This window comes from Rhincodon typus, chromosome 26 (assembly GCF_021869965.1).
Source record: "Rhincodon typus isolate 14 chromosome 26, sRhiTyp1.1, whole genome shotgun sequence".
Classification (NCBI taxonomy): domain Eukaryota; kingdom Metazoa; phylum Chordata; class Chondrichthyes; order Orectolobiformes; family Rhincodontidae; genus Rhincodon; species Rhincodon typus.
This window is the reverse complement of record NC_063357.1, coordinates 22,537,098-22,556,759: the sequence shown is the minus strand read 5'-3', so window position 1 is coordinate 22,556,759 and position 19,662 is coordinate 22,537,098. Positions and strand designations below refer to the sequence as shown.

Below are 19,662 nucleotides of genomic sequence, written 5' to 3'. Positions count from 1 at the left end.
TTCAGCCTACCCATGGTGCTTTCAGCCTACCCATGGTGCTTTCAGCCTACCCACGGTGCTTTCAGCCTACCCACGGAGGCCCAGTCCAAGGTTTACATGCTGAAACAACAGCTCAGGAGGTCAGGTCCCATCACCAAGTCACCCTTTACTTTACATCTGTGGGCAGCCAGCTCGGAGTCATCCCCTGAACTGAGGGCATTTTAAAGCTCCCGTTTATATTGGCCAGCAAGGGTTTTCCTGATTGGCTCAGGTTAACAACCCTAATCAAGGATCTCATAATCAACAAGATCCACCTGGTTCCAATCACTACAGTTATGTTTTGTAAAGACCTCCAGCACTTCCTCTTCTGTAATATGAACTGTTTTCAAAACATCAATATTTATTTCCCTCCGTTCAATAGCCTCCATTTTTTTCTCACAGTAAAAATTGATGCAAGATATTCATTTAATATCTATCGCAAAGATGACCTTGTTGATCTTTAAGAAGTCCTACTCTTTCTCTAGTTGCTGACTTGCTCTTAATGTATTTGTAGAATCCCTTTGGACTATCTTTAACATTGTCTGCCAAGGCTACCTCAATTCCCTGCTTTTCCTTCCTGGTTTCCTTATTAAGATTGCTCCAACACTATTTATACGCTTCAAGAGATTCAGTTGATCCCATTTGTCTATATCTATAATTCTTTTTCATTCTTGACTAGAAACTCAATATCTTTATTCATTTATTGTTCCCTAATCTTACCAGCCTTGCCTTTCACTCTTGACTTGGTAGACTTGGCGACTGCTTCGCAGAATATCTACGTTCTGTTCGCAAACAAGACCCTGAACTACCTGTTGCCTGCCACTTCAATGCACCACCTTGCTCCCTGGCCAACATCTCTGTCTCCGGCTTACTACAGTATTCCCGTGAAGCCCAACGCAAGCTGGAGGAACAACACCTCATTTTCCGCTTGGGGACCCTACAGCCCTCCGGACTCAATATTGAGTTCAATAATTTTAGGGCCTAAACTCTCCCATGTCCCAGCCCCCCACCCCACACACCAGGCCTTGTTACCACAGCCTGCCACTACACACCCCCTGTTGTTAGTCACTAACCATCCCCAATAACAACTATTCACCCTCCCAGCCCGATCGTTAGCAACTTTTTTGTCTGTCCAACTGTCTCTCTCTCTCTCTCTTTGGGCTCTATCCTATCGTTTACTCCCTACCCCACCCACCTCCCTATTCTTTGCATATAAACTGATGTTTTCCCAGCCACCAACACTTCTGAGGAAGGGTCACCGGACCCGAAATGTTAACTCTGTTTTTCCCTTCACAGATGCTGCCAGACCTACTGAGCTTTTCCAGCAACTTTGTTTTTGTTGCCTTTCACTCTAACAGGAATATAATGCTTCTGAACTCTTGTTATCACACTTTTGAAGGCTTCCTACTTGTGAGTCATCCCTTTATTTGTGAATAGTCTACTCAAATCAACTTGTGAAAGTTCTTGTTTCATACCATCAAAATTTGCCTTACTCCTATTAACAACTTAAACTTTTATGGAAGACTTATCTTTCTCCATAACTATTTTAAAACTAATAGCATTATGATCACTAGTCCCAAAGTTTTCCGCTACTAACACTTCACTCACTTGCCCTGCCTTATTTCCCAAGAAAAGGTCAAGTTTTACTCTGTCTAGTACGAACATTTACATATTGATAAAGAAAACGTTCTTGAACACATTTAACAAATTCTTCACCATCCAAACCTTTATAATAGCAGTCCCAGTCAATGCTTGGAAAATTAAAATTCCCTACTATTATAACCATTTCTTTTTCTTACATATATTTGACATCTACTATTTGCTTCTCAATTTCCGACTGACAGTTGGTGGGGGAGGTCTATAGTACAATCCCATCAAGGTGATCATCCTTTTCTAATTTCAAACCATATATTTTCATTAAATGATCACTCAGCACCACATTCTCTAACTACAGTAATAATGTTTTCCTTAATCAAAAATGCCACTCCCCTTCCCGTAACATCTAAAACCCAGAACGTTGAGCTGCCAGTCCTGTCCTTCCCTCAGCCAAGTGTCTGTAATAGCTACAACACTCCAGTCTCATGTTCTCCTACATGCCCTGAATCCATCAGCCTTACCTGTGAGACCACTTGCATTGATGTAGAATCAAGCATTATCTTTTTATTTCAGTTACTATATATAGATCAAGGCTTCACTTCTGCCAGAAAGTTACAAGAGAGAATCATTACTTGGTAGTTATGAGAGCTTGCATCACTTCACAAGGATGTAAAACATCTGATTTACAAGTTCACATTAATCGTTTACACCACTTAAGCCAACCTCCACTATTTTCACAGTATCAGATAGCTTATCTAATAAAGTCTTCAAGTCAACATGATGACGACTGAAGCCCTTACCTTCCCTCATTTGGCTCAGCTGTCTTGCCATTGATTCCATTCCTCTTCCCTGGGCATTTCCTTACATTGAATATTATCAATGATCTGCTTCAATGTCTAGAAAAGCTCTAAACCACGTTCACTGTCCATCACCAAGATTAATTACTTCCATCTCTGTAACACTACCAGTTTTCATCCTACCTAAGCACTTAAACACTTCTATGCTCAACTATTCCAATGCCTTTGCACTGACATCGTGTCCTTCACCCTTCACAAACTCCAACTTACCCAAAAATTCTGCCACTTGTTTCCTTGGCGGTGTTAAATCACATTCACCTACACCATAGTCACTAAACTATATGGCTTCATCATCCCACAAAATAGTCATTTCTCCACAGGCTTGCAAGAAGTATATCAAATACCTCCTGGCTTCCAGGAAATAGTTTCTCCAAGTGCCAGATGATTTTCACACTGGATGCATTGGGAACAAACTCTGAAAATTACCCGAGGCACTCCCTTTTACCCATGTGCAGAGGGAAGACAGCAATAATAAATACAAATGAAGAAATCTTTATGGGGGGGGGGGTGAAAGGGTGTCATACAATTATTTCATACAAGAAGTGTAATTCCTTTAAAAACGAATTAATAAAAATGTTAAGGGTACTCAAGATGATACAATCTGCACCTCATCAACCATAACTGTTCCCTTTGGATCTGTCTTGATTTGGCTTCCATGAAGGTAATTGGTCGCTGGTGTCACTCCTTTTCACAAGGCAGCGAGTCATTCATGCAAAAACAGAAAAGAAATTCAGAACACCAGCAATCAGAAGAGCCAAGAACGTTCTAATCAAACATCCTGTTAGAAGAAAGGTTTTTACCAATTCCTACTACACACATATCTGCTGGAAGAACCTTTCCACTTGCTAACGCAGCTTCTTTCAACTGCAAACATAATGAAAAGCAAGTTACAGAAGCTGAAACAAAACATAAAAATAGTTGTAAACTTAAATAACTGAACATTTAAATGAGCTTACCAATCCATTTTCTCCCCTTAGCTCAATCACATGATCAGTCATATAAAACTTCACACCTTCCAGTTCAAACGCCTGTAATTTTACACATTTAAACTTAGAACACCAAGTTAAACATCTATGTTTTATTTTGTTCTCTTGAATAAAACACAGTACTGGAAACTGTGCAGGCTTATTCTAAAAGTGGAGGATAACTGGACCAGGTACAAACGATCTTTCTGAGGAGCAATAAAACACTTCCCAAAACGTTTGACTCAAATTACGATAACAAAAAACGGCAGCACGGTGGCTCAGTATTTAGCACTGCTGCCTCACAGTGCCAGGGACCTGGGTTCGATTCCAGCCTCAGGCGACTATGCAAACTCCACACAGACATTGTCCCCATGTCTGCGTGGATTTCCTCCAGGTGCTCCGGTTTCCTCTCTCAGTCCAAAGATGTGCAAGCTAGGTGGATTGGCCAGGCTAAATTGCCCATAGTGCCCAGGGATGTTTAGGTTAGGTGGATTAGACATGGGAAATCAGGAGTAGGGGAACTGGTCTGGGTGGGATGCTTTTCGGAGGGGCAGTGTGGACTTGTTGGGCCGAATGGCCTTTTTCCCCTACAGTAGGGATTCTATGATTCTACGAAAATGGAAAAACAAAGTAGAAAATACAAAACAGAACATTACTTTCAGAACTTTGTCTAATCCGTTTGCTTTTTCCAACCATGTTATTGATAACATTTAAATTGTTTGCATTTCAGATTTTTGAACTTCAACTTAACTTCATTATAGTTTTTCCGATTTCTGTCCCCAGTACATGTTGATATGGGACCTCAGAAGTTCCAACCACTGAGACAGAACTGGCTTTCTCAACCAGACAGGCAGCTATCTCCATTCCTGGAACACAAAGGAAAATTTGTTACAAGAAATATTGGGGTGACAATGACCTAGTGGTATTATCGCTCGACCATTAATCCAGAAACTCAGCTAATGTTCAGGAGACCCTTGGGTTCAAATCACACCATGGCAGATTCCACTATCCAGATGGTGGAATTTGAATTCAATATGAATCTGGAATTAAGAGTCTAATGATGATCATGAAACGGTCGTTGATTGTCAGAAAAAAACCTATCTGCTTTATTGATGTCCTTAAAAAGAAGGAAACTGCCAACCTTACCCACTCTGGTCTACATGTGATTCCAGACCCACAGCAATGTGGTTGATTATGAACTGTCCTCTGGCAATGAGGGATGGGCAATAAATGGTGGCCTAGCCAGTGTTGCCCACATCTCCTGAATGAATAAAAAAAAAATTGCATGACTTCATTTTGAGGTAGTGTGTCAGTCATAGCGGAGCGGAAGCATACTTGTCTCTCAGTCAGAGGGCTTGGGTTCAGGTTTGCACAGAATCTAATATGGTACTTGTTTCTTATTTCGGAAGTACTGCGTTGTCAGAGGTCTCGACTTTCAAATGAGACTTAAAATCAGGATGTGTCCATCATATGAGGTAGGCATAAAATGTGCTGTATAAATGCAAGTCTTTATTCATTTCAATAGACAGTTTAAGATAATATTATGATTCTGTATCAGACTACCAAATTTGGTACAATCTCGCTAACAATCTTTATTATTAAAGCAGACAAAGTGTGAGATCCAAGGTAAGTTAAGAAAATAGAATCACAAAATTCCTTGGTACAATAAACTTTACAATATAACATTAAAACAGTAACGCAATCTATACTACACATAGAACTTACAGTTTAACACCTGGAATTAACATGTATATGGGTAACAGACAATATTCGAACATTTCACAGTGCACATCAAACAGTAAATACAATCAAGCCAGATCCCTTGGCCTCCTTAGCAACAAACCCCCACCTCCCGACAAGAAATGAATGACATGGTGGGTCATCAAATCTCATTAAACTTTGCAAGGGATCATAATTCTTCACTTTCATGATTTGATCTTTAAACTCTTGTCAAGAGAGTCACACCATCATGGACTACTTCAATGACTGCTCTCATTCTGAATGATCACTCTCCTGCCCCATGTTCCCCTGGACTCAGAAACTGCGCTCCAGTACTCATTTACAAGCAAAACACCAACTTTTCATTGACAGTTAGCTTCACTAGTCTAAAAACTATTCTGGGTATGTCCCAAAGCTCCAATCTTGCTCAGTTGCAAGAAGCAAATATTGATTTTCAACCCACTCTTGGCTGCACAGAATTATTAATGCTCTCAAGCATTTTTAGAGCCTTTCACGGTTTCCCTAGCATAGAGCCTGCAATATTGGCACTTTCTCTGTTCTCCACGACTTGAGGGGCCCAAAACAACACTTAGCCACCTTATAATTCCTTATATCTTCTTCCTGACTTCTAACAGCATAAAGCCATCTGGCTGCTCTTAATTCCATACTGAGTCCCCTACATTTTGAGAGTAATTTAGCTGCCTTCCCAGCTGGACAGGTAGTGGCAGCACTCCTAAAATAGGTGTCAGCTTCTTTGTTGTTTGTGTCTCATACTCCTTGTCTTTTCCAATTGCCTCTAACATTTGAGCTCCTCTTTATTGGCACCTGAACAGCTCTGGGGCAGAATTGAATATAGCTATTTAGCAACTCTTGAGACAAAATGTGCTTTGAATGTTCCGATTCATAGATTGCTGGCTTCTGATCACAAAAAATACTTTGGAAAAGGCAGCTTCATTAAATTCTCTTGCTACCACTGAACTCATCCATAGTTCAGTATGATGGCTGACGTATCATTAAATAGTTTACAGCAGATTGTACCTTGCAAACAGTTTAAACTAGATATCACTGCCTAACTAAAGTTTTTATTGCGATTGTTGTATTGCTGCTGACTACCAAAAATCTACAATGCATATCTACAAGGTAACATATAATCAGAACAATCCTGTCACTCAACTGAAAGTACCTTCAGTCTAATTGTAGGTTATTAGCTTCAGATTACACTTGGATATCTGAATCTTTTGATTGATTAACTTCACGTTAGTTCAGAACCACACAGCAAAATATTTAAACTGGAAGATGATACTAAAGAGTGAGCTACAAAGGATTGAAAGAGGCAGCTCAGAAATTGTAGAATGAGTTACAAAAAGCACAGTAAGCCCTTGCTTAAAGTTACCACACATAATGTCACTGTTTTATCATTTTGTCTTTGGAGACTATTTTTCAAATTTGCATTGCTATTTTTGTTTACTGTCATTTCTACACACAAATCCCTTGCTATCTGTGGAAGATAGGGACACAGGTCTCCCGCAGATAACAAAAAAAAACTGTTAATACCACTCCAGTTAAACTCTCCCACATACCATGACTGACGGCGCAGTCAGGTCAATTGGAAAAACAGTGGGGTCTGAGGCCAACCTGGTGAGTACGCAGATCTGCAGTTTGCAATCAGCAGATAATGAGGAGTATTGAGCATCGGAGTAAAAGTTGCACTCATATTATTATTGCAAATGAGTGTATCACTTATTAGCCAGACTTTTCCTCCTTTTTGTTCTGGCAGTAGGCAAGAAAGCACCAGCATGCCTGTGTACTCAGGTGAATTGGGTACACCGCTGCAGCCTGTGTTACCACCTTCGAGTTCCCTTCCAAGTCACTCACCACCCTGACTTGGAAATATATTGCTGTTCCTTCACTGTCACTGGGTCAAAATCTTGGAATTTCCTCCCTAATAGCATTGTGGGTCAACCCACAGCAGGTGGACTGCAGCGGTTCAAGAAGGCAGCTCACCACCATCTTCTCAAGGGCAACTAGGGATGGGCAAGAAATGCTGGCCAGCCAGCGATGCCCACATCACACAAAATGAATACAAAAGTACAATTTCCTTTACGTTTAGCTCTTCATTCTCATTCGTCCAATTGTAGTGGAGATCTAATATTTGCTGAAATTACAGCAATGTTTGGGCTGTGATTTCTAATTTCTGATGTAACAAATACCACCCACTTTATATTTCAGGTCTGTTGCCTTGGCAGAAAAGCTGCCCACTCACTTACCAAAAAAGCAGATATTTAACCCATCATGTAAATTACATTGATTTCCCTTTAATTACTGCTTTATTTAATAATTCATTTAATTTGCAAGTTATTTGAACTAAGAATGTACAGTGATGCACATGTATAGCAGTTCTTCAACTTGATTTTAAACCAGGTAAGTAATGTCTCATGGAATTTAACTTTGGCTTTAACACGTCTGTCAATTAACTAAGCTAATGGCAAGTTGAACTTCATTAGAAAAATAGAGTATACAGTCAAAGGAAGTCATGATCAAACTGTACACAGCTCCCATCAGTTCACATTTCACTGAGTTGAGTTACTGAGACGGGGAATTGTAGAAGCATTGCAAACAGCAGACAAGATGGTAAACAGGATGAGAAAAGACTAAAACAAAATTAAATTTGGAAAAGAAGAGTAGAGTTTAAACTTGTCAGAAAAACTTAGAATGCATATCAGCAAGCTCTTCACATATAACAGCTAATCTTGCTTTGATCTCTCAAATAGGATACCAGAAGCAGAAATATTTAAGGAAGAATTACAAGTCACAACATGGATATGACTTTAAATGATTTTGGTGATCGATTTTTGATAGATTAAATGGCCTTCCTTATCAGTAATTGTGGTCAATATACACAAAGATAAGACCATACAAATTAGGAACAGAAGTAGGCACCCTGAGCCAGTTCTGCCAATCAACAGGATCATGGCTGATCCAATGTTCCTCATGTCCATTTTCCTGTTCTTTTCCTATACCTTTAAAATCCCAACTGACCAAGAACCTACTTCTCTCAGCCTGAAATACACAAGGACTCTGTCCTCACAGCTCGCTATGGCAAGGAGTTCCAAAACCTCTCAACCCTCAGAGAGGGGAAACTGTTCCTCAGTCAGTCTTAAATTAGCAACAAAGTTTCCATCCTCAGGCGAATGTCTGTCTGGAGTTAGCACATTCTCCCAGTGTCTGCATGGGTCTCCTCCGGCTGCTCAGATTTCCTCCCACAGTCCAAAAATGTGCAGGCTAGGTGGGTTGGCCATGCTAAATTGCCCATAGTGTTCAGAGATGTGTAGATTAGGTGAGTCATAGGGGGTTGGGTCTGGGTGGAATGCTCCAAGGGTGGGTGTGGGCTGGTTGGGCCGAAAGGCCTGTTTCCATACTGTAGGTATTCTGTGATTCTGATGCAGCACCAAAAACAAAAACAAAAACAATGTTTTTTAACAAGGCCTTGAAAGATTGTTTTCCTGGTTGTTGCTATTGCTGTAAAAGTATAAGGGCTGTTAAAGTTCAAGCAATGTTTTCATACAGGTCAGGTTTCAAATGATTCAACAGCAAAGGGATATGGAAATTAAAGTAGATAACACGGTGTGGAGCTGAAGGAACACAGCAGGCCAGGCAACATCAGAGGAACAGGAAGTCTGACGTTTTGGGTTGGGATCCTTCTTCAGAAATTTATTTCCAACTCCAGCATCTGCAGTTCTTGCTATCTCTGGAAATTGAAATAACTGCACAGAGGCCGGTATCCCGTCACCCAGTCACCCTTTATTTACTTGTGCTCAGTACACTGGCTGTGGCCAGCCAGCTCGGAGTCAATCCCCTGAATTAAGGAGATTCTAATCTCCTGGTTATATTTTTTTTTTAATGGCCAGGCCTAGGAGCAGATCTCCTGGTTACAGTTATTTTCTCCAGCTCCTGGCTGTGTGTAGGTACAAGACACAATAAAAACAACAGGCATGTAAATAAGTTTATGGATAGTCCACCACCAGAGAAAACACCCATGTGACCCAAGAACCAGTAGCAAGTAGAGCCCCATCTCCTGTTTATATTGGTCAGCCAGGGCTTTCCTGACTAAGGTCATTGATTGGCCCAGGTTAACAACCCCAGTCAACAAGATCCACCTGGTTCCAATCACTACAGAAATATAATACAAAACCTTTTTAAGTAGGGAATATCAGTTTTGTCCTTGTAAAAGATAAAAAGCAATCACTGGATTCAAAAATGAAATAATCTGTAATTTACAGGTTAATGATCGTCCAATTCTTTTCTTTCTCTACCTGGGTAGCTGTACTAAGTGCAAAATAGGAAAATTTGCCTCTTGCATATATTAGAAAGTTTCAAACATTTGCATGAAATTGCAGGGCGCAGAGAAACAGTCCACAACTTATATCAGCATAATGGAGTTTAAAAGCTTGCTGACAAGGAAAATACTCCGACATTGTTATTATGCAGAGTTTAAAAGTTTGAAGAGACCAAGAGAATAAAAACAGCATTCAGTTTATGCAAGATTACCATCTTTAAAGCCATTTACTGAAGTATTGCAGAATAATTAAATATTTGAAGAAAACAGAACAAACAACTTGGAGATGCTATTCATTTAATATAGTTTTTAAGCAATGAGAATCAATAACCTTATTAAGAAAAAGGCATGTTATGTTTTGTTCTTAAAACAAGTACTTCTTCTCATTAAGCCTCAATAGTGATTTATTCTGTTACTACTGTTTTTTCAATAGACCCTTATACTTAACACGTAAAGGAGCATTGATGGTAGCATTCTACCTCAGTACTAATCACCAATGGCTTATAAATGTAATATATAACAGTACAGTACTGCCTTGTGAAACTACTACATAAAGCATGTCCAAAAACATTTCTAGCCCTCTGTTAATTAATAGATACCTAAATTGTGAGCAAAGCTTCTCAATACAAAATGTTAAAAATTACCAATGAATGAGGATCCCACGATAATAATGTTCTTTGCTGTTGCGAGTTCATTGATTCTGTTCGCATCATCAAGGCTGCGCAAGAGACAAATGTTTCCTAGATCTGCTCCTAGACAACCAAGCATTCTAGGTCTGTATTTAGAAAGACAATATGCCATAAACAGGACAATGCGGAAGCTCAAAAGAAACACAAACATGCTACATGCTTTATTCAATGGCTGGGCTGTTAGCCAGAATATTTAAGTTTATAGCACAAACCATGCTGACTTTAAGAACTTAAAATATAAAAAGTGAGGCAATTTGATGGTAATGGGTATTTCATTGTCAAGACAGCATCAAGGTTAAAGCAATTGCAACGACCTTCTCATATAATTAAAAATGTACTGTGGAAGACTTCTGCATTTGGCTTACACAAATACAGATATAAACAGAAAAAACTTCCTTTTTTTCATGTATGTTAAATGCCCAGATTGTAAGCTGGTTCCCTTCATACAGGCAACCTCTCACACAGGCTAGTGTCAAATAAAATCAAAAAGGTCCAAGCAGATTATGGGGAACCCAACCCACGTGTGGGATGATCAGCAGCAGCTACTCATAACAAGGATTGATTTGAAGGTAGTCAGTCACTTACATGCTGCCTGTTGCAAGCAACAAGTTGTCATAATACTGTTTAGTTCCATCTTTGAAACTGACTTTCCTTTTTTTTGTGTTCACTGATGTGGCCTAAACACAAAACAGAAAAATACATTTCAATCCAAAAGTGGTCTCCTTAAAAGACACCGTCTGGATGTAAAACAAAAATATTCAGAGGAACTGAACGCAAGCAGAAAGCTTCATTTCTTCATCTCTTTAACTGAAGATATGTTCATTTATCCTTGGTGGCACCAACATGCTCTGTACATGCCAAAGAACTAATGTAATTAAACCAATATTAGTGTGATCCATTGCGTTTTTACATGACTGAACATAGAGTCAACAAAAACTAGAGCCTGGAGTATGTACACTTTAATTTTAATTTTAATTAATTAATTTTTAATTTTAATTAAATGAAAATAATCAGTGCTTCAGATGCAGTACTGAATTCCCGGTGTCTCATCTGTTAGGCTTCAACTATGAATACTCTAGAAAGCTAGGTCAATGAAATGAAGGTTAGGATTTTATGCAAACTTTAGTCACAAGAGCTTGTTTCTAGGTCAGCACTGTGAACAGCACACTTCAGAAGGGGTCAACGTTCAGCAGGAAAGCAAGAAGAAAGAATCCAGAAGCAGCAGAATATTTTAAGACCCATCCACATATACCATCCCAGCAATTTTAAACTGAGTTTGAAGAAAGAAGCTACAATATAACATGAAACTGGAAGAAAATTCTCCACAATGATCTAATCATCTCCATGGTGTGGAATTCATCTTGGCAGACATCAGTTTGAAACGGTTATAAACCAAGAGGTCTGCAAAAGCAGTGATGTCATCAAGCAAGGCAAGCAGCCAATCAAATCAGAGTATGCACACAGACAAGAAACCAGGAAGTAAAAGCCACTGATTTTTGTAATGCTTTGAAATGAAAAATTTTAATGGTAGTGAAATAAATGATTAGGAAAGAAACATGGAACTAAGCTACGAAACAGATATCATGAACAAATGGGTTTTGGAAAGGAAAAAGTATATTTTCATATCACAATTAACAGACATCCTGCAAATGATTTTATTTCAGAAGCACAAGAAAGTTTCAGTTCAATAATAATTATGGGCTGGATTTTCCTAGCCTCTGAATGTTGTGGGTAAAAAAGGGGGAGAACAGAAAAATTAAATTCTCAACATCAAGAAAACAAAAAGGTTGGTTTTCTACTCAAGGCTTAACCAGCAAGGGGAGAATCTTGCTAGTTAAAGACAAGATGTCCATTTGCATGCATTTATGTCACTTTAATACCTAATTTTGCCTCATTTCTATGCAATTTCCTATCCACCCCACGTACCAGAGAGAAACCAGTGGCAATCACTCATGAAACACACGGAAAATACTTGGTGGCTCCAGCTCACTGTTTTGGTCCCTGGGCCTCCATCTTGGCCAGAAGTCTCACTCTACACACTACATGGCAATGACCACCCGCAAACCTGGTGCATGGAGGTTGCTATTAGACACACATCAGATTCACCATACCCCCGACCCAGTCGGGATACAGCTTTCTCCTTCACTCCTGCCCTCTGGGTAACTAGGGATGAGCAATAAATGCTGGCCTAGCTAGAGTGCACCCACATCTTGCATTGTAAGGTTACTGCCAGGACACTTTGTGCACAGAGACAGCACCTGAATCATGCATTCGAGGCGGCTTTACCTCCGGGATCTTCGCTTGATCTCTTAGCCCTCGCTCACTTTGTGCTTGCTTGGATGCTCACAGCATCTGTCTTGCCCCGCCTTTCCTTTATGTGCTTTGACACCTCATTCAGAACTCAGAGGCTCACTGTTTTGTCTTGCCTTGCTTTTTAATGAGTTCCCGCATGTGACACTCCCACATTGAACAATGACCAGATATTATGCTACAGATGTTATGCTGGGAATTAGGTAGTGGGTAGCACTCTCTTTGAGATATTTCTAACACGTTTCAGCACCAAGGATGGGTGGCCGTTGTAGATGGACCATTAGACAGGTATTCGTTGCCAGGGTTGGAAGGTTTGAGCTATACAGAGAGGCTGAATAGGCTCTTTTATCACAGACTTTTATCATATTCTGGCTGAAAAGGTAGAAGACAGAGGGTGCTGGAGGGTTGCTTTCATACTGGAGGCCTGTGACCAGTGGTGTACCACAAGGATCGGTGCTGGGTCCACTGCTTTTTGACATTTATATAAAATGATTTGGATGTGAACATCGGAGGTATGGTTAGTAAGTTTGTAAATGACACCAAAATTGTAGGTATAGTGGACAGCGAAGAAGGTTACCTCAGAGAACATCACAATCTTGATCAGATGGGCCCATGGGCTGAGCAGTGGCAGACGGAGTTTAATTTAGATAAGTGGGAGGTGCTGCATTTTGGAAAGGCAAATCAGGGCAAGACTTGTACACTTAATGGTAAGATTCTGGGCAGTGTTGCTGAACAAAGAGACATTGGAGTGCAGGTTCATAGTTCCTTGAAATTGGGGTAGAATAGTGAAGGCGGCATTTGGTACGCTTGCCTTTACTGGTCAGTGCATTGAGTATAGGAGTTGGGAAGTCATGTTGCAGCTGTACAGGACATTGACTAGGCCACTTATGGAGTATTGCGTGAAATTCCGGTCTCCATCCTACAGGAAACTGGAAAGTGTTCAGAAAAGATTTACAAGGATATTGCCAGAGTTGACAGGTTTGAGCTGTAGGCAGAGGATGAATAGGCTGGGGATATTTTCTCTACAGCTGAGGCTGAGGCTGAGGCTGAGGGGTTGCCTTATAGAAGTTTATAAAATCATGAGGGGCATGGATAGGGTAAATAGGTAAGGTCTTTTCCCTGAGGTGGGGGAATCCAAAAGTAGGGGGCATAGGTTTAGGTGAAAAGGTAAAGATATAAAAAGGGACCCAAGGGGCAACTTTTTCATGCAGAGGGTGGTGTGTATATGGAATGAGCTGCCAGAAGAAGTGGAGGAGGCTGGTACAATTACAACATTTGAAGGGCATCTGGCTGGGTATATGAATAGGAAGAGTTTAGAGGGATATGGGTCAAATGCTGGCAAAAGGGACCAGATAGATATAGGATGTCTGGTCAGCATAGTCTAGTTGACCGAAGAGTCTGTTTCCATGCTGTATATCTCTATGACACTATGACATTCAAATTCCACTATCTGCCCTGGCAGGATTCAAACCTGGGTCCCCAGAACATTACCTGGGTGTCCGAATTAACCATCCAGTGATAGTACCACTTGGCCAAATTAATTTAGGATACCTGGTCAGCATGGACAAGTTGGACCAAAGGGGCTATTTCTGTGCTGCACAACTCCATGACTCTGTAAAATAGCAATACCTTTCAAAAACATGAGCTTGTATTTGCAATGTAGCGTTGCCTGTGCCAGCAATATACCATCAGAAGCTTTCCTTTGTCATTTCCATCTCACAATGTGCACTGAGAAGGACAGTTTCTGGCTTGCTGTGCTTGACATTGTGTAAAGCTGCACTCCAAGTATGGTGACGGTGACAGAAATTCTGGAAGGTCCTGGGAATGTCGAATGTTTCCACTGCTGGCTAAATGCATGATGCCATAGAAACATAGTGCAGACATCATAAAAACAAGTTATGTAAAATTGCCTGAGAAAAAAAAAATCAATTTCTCATGGAGGGGAATGCTCCATGAAGGACCCCAAGCTTGATGATTTTTGATAAAATTAAGACCAATGAATGTAATACACAATCCAGATACAATTCTTTCAGCCTTTTCTGCACCCTCCCCGCGCCCCCAACCGTTTCTACGGTGAGACTATTGGTGCATCCTCATCAGTTCAGTGCTTTCTAATTGACTGCCATCAAATTGAAGTAGACCCTGCCAGGAAGCATAAAGTCATGAACAACATCTTCTGAATTTCACATGTAATTGAGAATGTGCAGACTCCAGAATTTTGCTGTCAGTTTCAGGGGAGTTTCCTCATCATTTCTCTTGTAAACTACAAGCCATAATGCTGTGAGATCCTGAACAGTTGCTTCTGTGCAACATCAGATACCCCATGTCAACACAAATAGATGGTATTGTTACTAATGCCACTGCATCCTCTAATAATGGAATTGGTGAGAATGGAAAAGGAGCTTCTGAAAACCAAAACATGGTCCCCAAAGATCAAAAGGTAGCTCCTGAAAAAAAAAAAGACCTTGTTATTTTGGTATGGATGTGAATCCTGTTGTCTCCAAAGCAGATAGTTGTTGTTCAAGCTGACATTCCACTGTAGTATTGCATGAAATGTTGAATTTTTGGAGGGACTTTCTTTGGATGAAAGATGAATCTAAATCTCTGCCTAATGGTTTCCAGTAAAAATCCAAGAAACATGGCAGCTGTCTTGGTGTGCTCACCATCATTCCTCTTACAAGTAACTTTTTACAAAGACTATTGTACAAACTGCACCTGTCATTCCTTCATGGGGTGTTACTGGGAATAAAATGGCTCTTGTGCTTGCCTATATTAAAATAGTCAATACATTTCAAAATAATTCATAAATTGTATGCTTCAACCAGTTTCAGAAATGTGTCTTTGCTTTCTTTCAGTGCAATAGAACACTGTGGGGGTGCATTTCTGAATACGCGTCAGCAGAGGGGAAGTTTACCGTCTCTCAGTGCATATTACCAAAGCACAAAGTACCATCTGTGATGTCCTGATAGACAGTTGTGCTGGATAAACCTCTTTGCAGCCAGCACCTACTTGTGAGAATTTATGCTAAAAGATGCAGAAGTGCTTGAAGAAGGAGCAAATGGTGATTAAAGGTTCAAGTGAAGAGTTGTGATAAATGTGAAGCATTAACCCATCTTTTCTGCTTTCTGATGGCTGTAGCTCTCTTGGCTGACTTCATTCCGTCACTATGTGCAGCAACAGTATCTAGAAATGCAGCAGCACTTTCTCCGATGAGTATTTCTTGAAATTGTAAACATGTTCAACATGTACAAATGCTCAGAAATATCAACCAGAGGAAATTTCTTAATGCTGTCACTATAACATCAGGAGGAAATCATAGATACCAAATTATTTTCCCTCTCTTCACAGTTAAATTTATTTAAATCAGGAATTTCCCATCCACCTTCTTCAATTTCTTGCAATTATTGAGAATGAGGTGAAAACAAAAATACATACATTGGGAAATGATCTAGTTCCCAGCTTTAGTAAAGTTGGATCACACTTCCACTCAAAAGTTGAATTGTGAAGGTTCTTCTCCTGAACATGGAAAGCACTGATGAAATTTGAAAGGCACAAGCCTCTTTTAGGGCACTTTTCAATGGTGACACTTTTTAAAAAAAAAAGTCATTAGTTTGGCAAAGAATACTCAAAATGCTGTTACAAAGAGTGAAGTCATATCTCACCTCCTTGTTGGTTAACACTTCAATACCATAAGTTGAGTAAAACTCTGGCTTCCGCAACAAAATACTTTCAATGCTGATGTTTAAAGCCTAAAAAAAACACACAAAAATCTGGTCAGCAAATACAATCATGATACTTTTCTACAGGGAATGAAAGAAAGCACTACATTACGTTGGCTGAATTAATGTCTGAAATGCATCCACTGAAACAACGTGTTCTGATAAAACTAGTATGATCAGCTCTCAGCTCATGCAAATGCTTGTCCCCATCCAACCCAGGAGTGAAAAGGAAGTAGTGAAGCAGAATGAAAGGATTATATTTTAAAGAAAGGCTGACCAGTGTATGGCCACATCACAAGTTTACATTGTGAAGATGATCTTAAAGTTACAATAATTATGATTATGGAATAATAGTGATGAAAGGTATTGAAAATATATTATTTTTGGAATTTGGATTAGTTTTGAAGGAGAAACATACAGATGTGGGTTTGTCTGCGAAAGGGTTTTTTTCTAAAAGAAAGAGGTCAGAAAGTCCTTCAAGAACAATGACGTAAAAGCACCAGTTCCAAGAAGACACATGAATAAAAACAAGGGCCTGGGAGAACTCCTGCAGTGTTAACTGAATAAGATGTTGATACTTTTTTTGGTTTGTAAATACATTAAACCTTTAGTTTTGCTTTTAGCTCAGTTCAGGCACACTAACTTTTTAGTGGAGAAGAATTAAGAGTGGAGTTCAGAACCAAATTTCTTTCCTAGCCGGTTTAGTTCAGTTCAATTCTGAGGAAACCAGTCAGTCAGTCATTACAGTGTCTTCTCTAGTTTGAGAGGCTTCCAAACCAGGAAAGTTTAGGATAAGAATGTCAATTCAAGTAAAAACTGGAAGGAGTCAGTGAAGTAGAAATTTAAATTTTTGGAGATAGGTGAAGAATTATTCTGGGCTTGATTCTCTGCAAAGGATAGTATTGGAAAACAAGTTGAAACTTTGTTTTATTATTTATGTTAAGACCTTATCAACTATACCAATAGCATGGTTTGTTTTATTTCTTTTGTGTAATAAACTTATGCTGTCTTGTTGAAGAACATCTTTAGCCTCATATGAATATATTTCAATGACTAAACCATAATGTTAATGAAACAAATCAAAAAACAAACAAACAAACAAACAGTCAATCAAGTCAGATTTCATTCTGAGATCTGATCTTTATCTAGTAGCTGGGATCATAATATTTTTATATTACATAGGTAAAGCAATTTCCTCACTCATTTCTTCATCTATACAATTTAGGACAAGTCTTGCATCAGCAGGCTTGTTAGGAAACTTAAATTGCTCAGTTTGCCTGCTCTCAAAATAATTAGGCATTCATAAGACAGGTATTAGCCTTCCTTATTAAAACCATTCTAAAAAGGCCAGAGCACTGCCAAATTGGATGGTGGTGAATCCCGATTTTTTTTTTAAGAAAGCATATCTTCACACAGACATTTTCTTTCCTTTGGGGAATAGCGATGGAAGGTTTTCCAGATTGATTAACAGCACAGAGAATTATGCCCTGAGTACTCCTGAGCTGTGAGGTTTAGTATAGAAATTTAACCCAGAGTTTCTGGCTTAACATCGATGACTTGGATAACACTGGGGCAGGAATGGTTGTTGGATGTTCCGGGGTATAGATGTTTCAATAGAAATAGGGAGGGGGGTAAAAGAGGTGGGGAGTGGCATTGCTAATCAGGGATAGTATCACAGCTGCAGAAAGGGTGGTCGTGGAGGAGGGTTTCTCCACTGAGTCAGTATGGGTGGAAGTCAGAAACAGGAAAGGAGCAGTCACTTTAGTAGGAGTTTTCTATAGACCCCCCCAGTAGCAACAGAGACACTGAGGAACAGATTGGGAGACAGATTTTGGAAAGGTGCAGAACTAATAGGGTTGTTGTCATGGGTGACTTCAACTTCCCTTATACAGACTGAAACCTCCTTAGTGCAAATAGTTTGGATGGAGCAGATTTTGTCAGGAGTGTCCAGGAAGGATTTCTGACTTAATATGTAGATAGGCCGACTAGAGGGGAATCCATATTGGATTTTGTGCTTGGCAACGAACCAGGACAGGTGTCAGATCTCTCGGTGGGAAAGCATTTCAGTGATAGTGATCACAACTCCCTGACCTTTACCATAATCAAGGAGAGGGATAGGGGCAGACAGTATGGGAAAATATTTAATTGGGGGAGGGGGAATTACAATGCTATTAGGCAAGAACTATGGAGCACCAATTGGGATCAGATGTTCTCAGGGAAATGCACGATAGAAATGTGGAGGTTGTTTAGGGAGCAGTTGCTACAGGTACTGGATAGGTTTGTCTCATGGAGGCAAGGAAAGGATGGTAAGGTGAAGGAACCTTGGATGACAAGACATGTTGAACATCTAGTCAAGAGGAAGAAGGAAGCTTAATGAAGTTTGAGGAAGCAAGGATCGGACAGGGCTTTAGAGGTCTACAAGGTAGCCAGGAATGAACTGAAGAATGGACTTAGGAGAGCTAGAAGTGGGTATGAGAAAACCTTGGTGGGTAGGATCAAGGAAAACCCCAAGGCTTTCTATAATTATGTGAGGAACAAGAGGATGGCCAGAGTGAGGGTAGGGCCAATCAGGGACAGAGGAGCGAACTTATGTGTGGAGTCAGAGGAGGTAGGGGAGGTCCTTAATGAATACTTTGCTTCAGTATTCACCAGTGAGAGGGACCTTGATGTTTGTGAGGACAGCATGAAACAGGCAGATATGCTCGAACAGGTTGTTGTTAGGAAGGAGGATGTGCTAGAAATTTTGAAAAACATGAGGATAGATAAGTCTCCTGGGCCAGACGGGATATACCCAAGGTTACTACAGGAAGCGAGGGAAGAGATTAGTGCCCCTTTGGCAATGATCTTTGCGTCCTCACTGTCCAATGGAGTAGTGCCAGAAGATTGGAAGGTGGCAAATGTCATTCCCTTGTTCAAGAAAGGGAATAGGGATAATCCTGGAAATTATAGACCAATCAGTCTTACCTTTGTGGTGGGCAAATTATTGGAGAGGATTCTGAGAGATAGTATTTATGATTATTTGGAAAAGTACAGTTTTGATTAGAAATAGTCAGAATGGCTTTGTGAGGGGCATGTCAAGCCTCACAAGCCTTACTGATTTCTTTGTGGATGTGACAAAACACATCGATGAAGGTAGAGCAGTGGATGTGGTGTATATGGATTTTAGCAAGGCATTCAATAAGGTCCCACATGGTAGGCTGATTCAGAAAGGAAGGAGGCATGGGATTCAGGGAAATTTGGCTGTCTGGATACAAAACTGGCTGTCCAATAGAAGACAGAGGGCGGTAGTAGATGGAAAGTATTCAGCCTGGAGCTCGGTGACCAGTGGTGTTCCGCAGGGATCTGTTCTGGGACCTCTGCTCTTTGTGATCTTTATTAATGACTTGGATGAGGAAGTGGAAGGGTAGGTTAGTAAGTTTGCCGATGACACGAAGGTTGGAGGAGTTGTGGACA

General features: G+C 40.1%; 1 protein-coding gene across 2 annotated transcripts in view; it reads right to left on the bottom strand.

Moving 5' to 3' along the window:
• aifm4 (apoptosis inducing factor mitochondria associated 4) overlaps window positions 1-19,662 on the bottom strand; it is a 71,687-nt gene that overhangs the window by 26,026 nt on the left and 25,999 nt on the right. For both annotated transcript variants that reach the window (XM_048612638.1, XM_048612639.1), the window contains exons 8-14: window positions 16,153-16,239; window positions 10,766-10,857; window positions 10,136-10,266; window positions 4,187-4,302; window positions 3,428-3,499; window positions 3,272-3,335; window positions 3,079-3,155 (exon numbers count right to left, since the gene is read on the bottom strand). In XM_048612638.1, coding sequence (XP_048468595.1) covers window positions 3,079-3,155; window positions 3,272-3,335; window positions 3,428-3,499; window positions 4,187-4,302; window positions 10,136-10,266; window positions 10,766-10,857; window positions 16,153-16,239 — 639 coding nt within the window. The remainder of the gene's footprint in view (window positions 1-3,078; window positions 3,156-3,271; window positions 3,336-3,427; window positions 3,500-4,186; window positions 4,303-10,135; window positions 10,267-10,765; window positions 10,858-16,152; window positions 16,240-19,662) is intronic.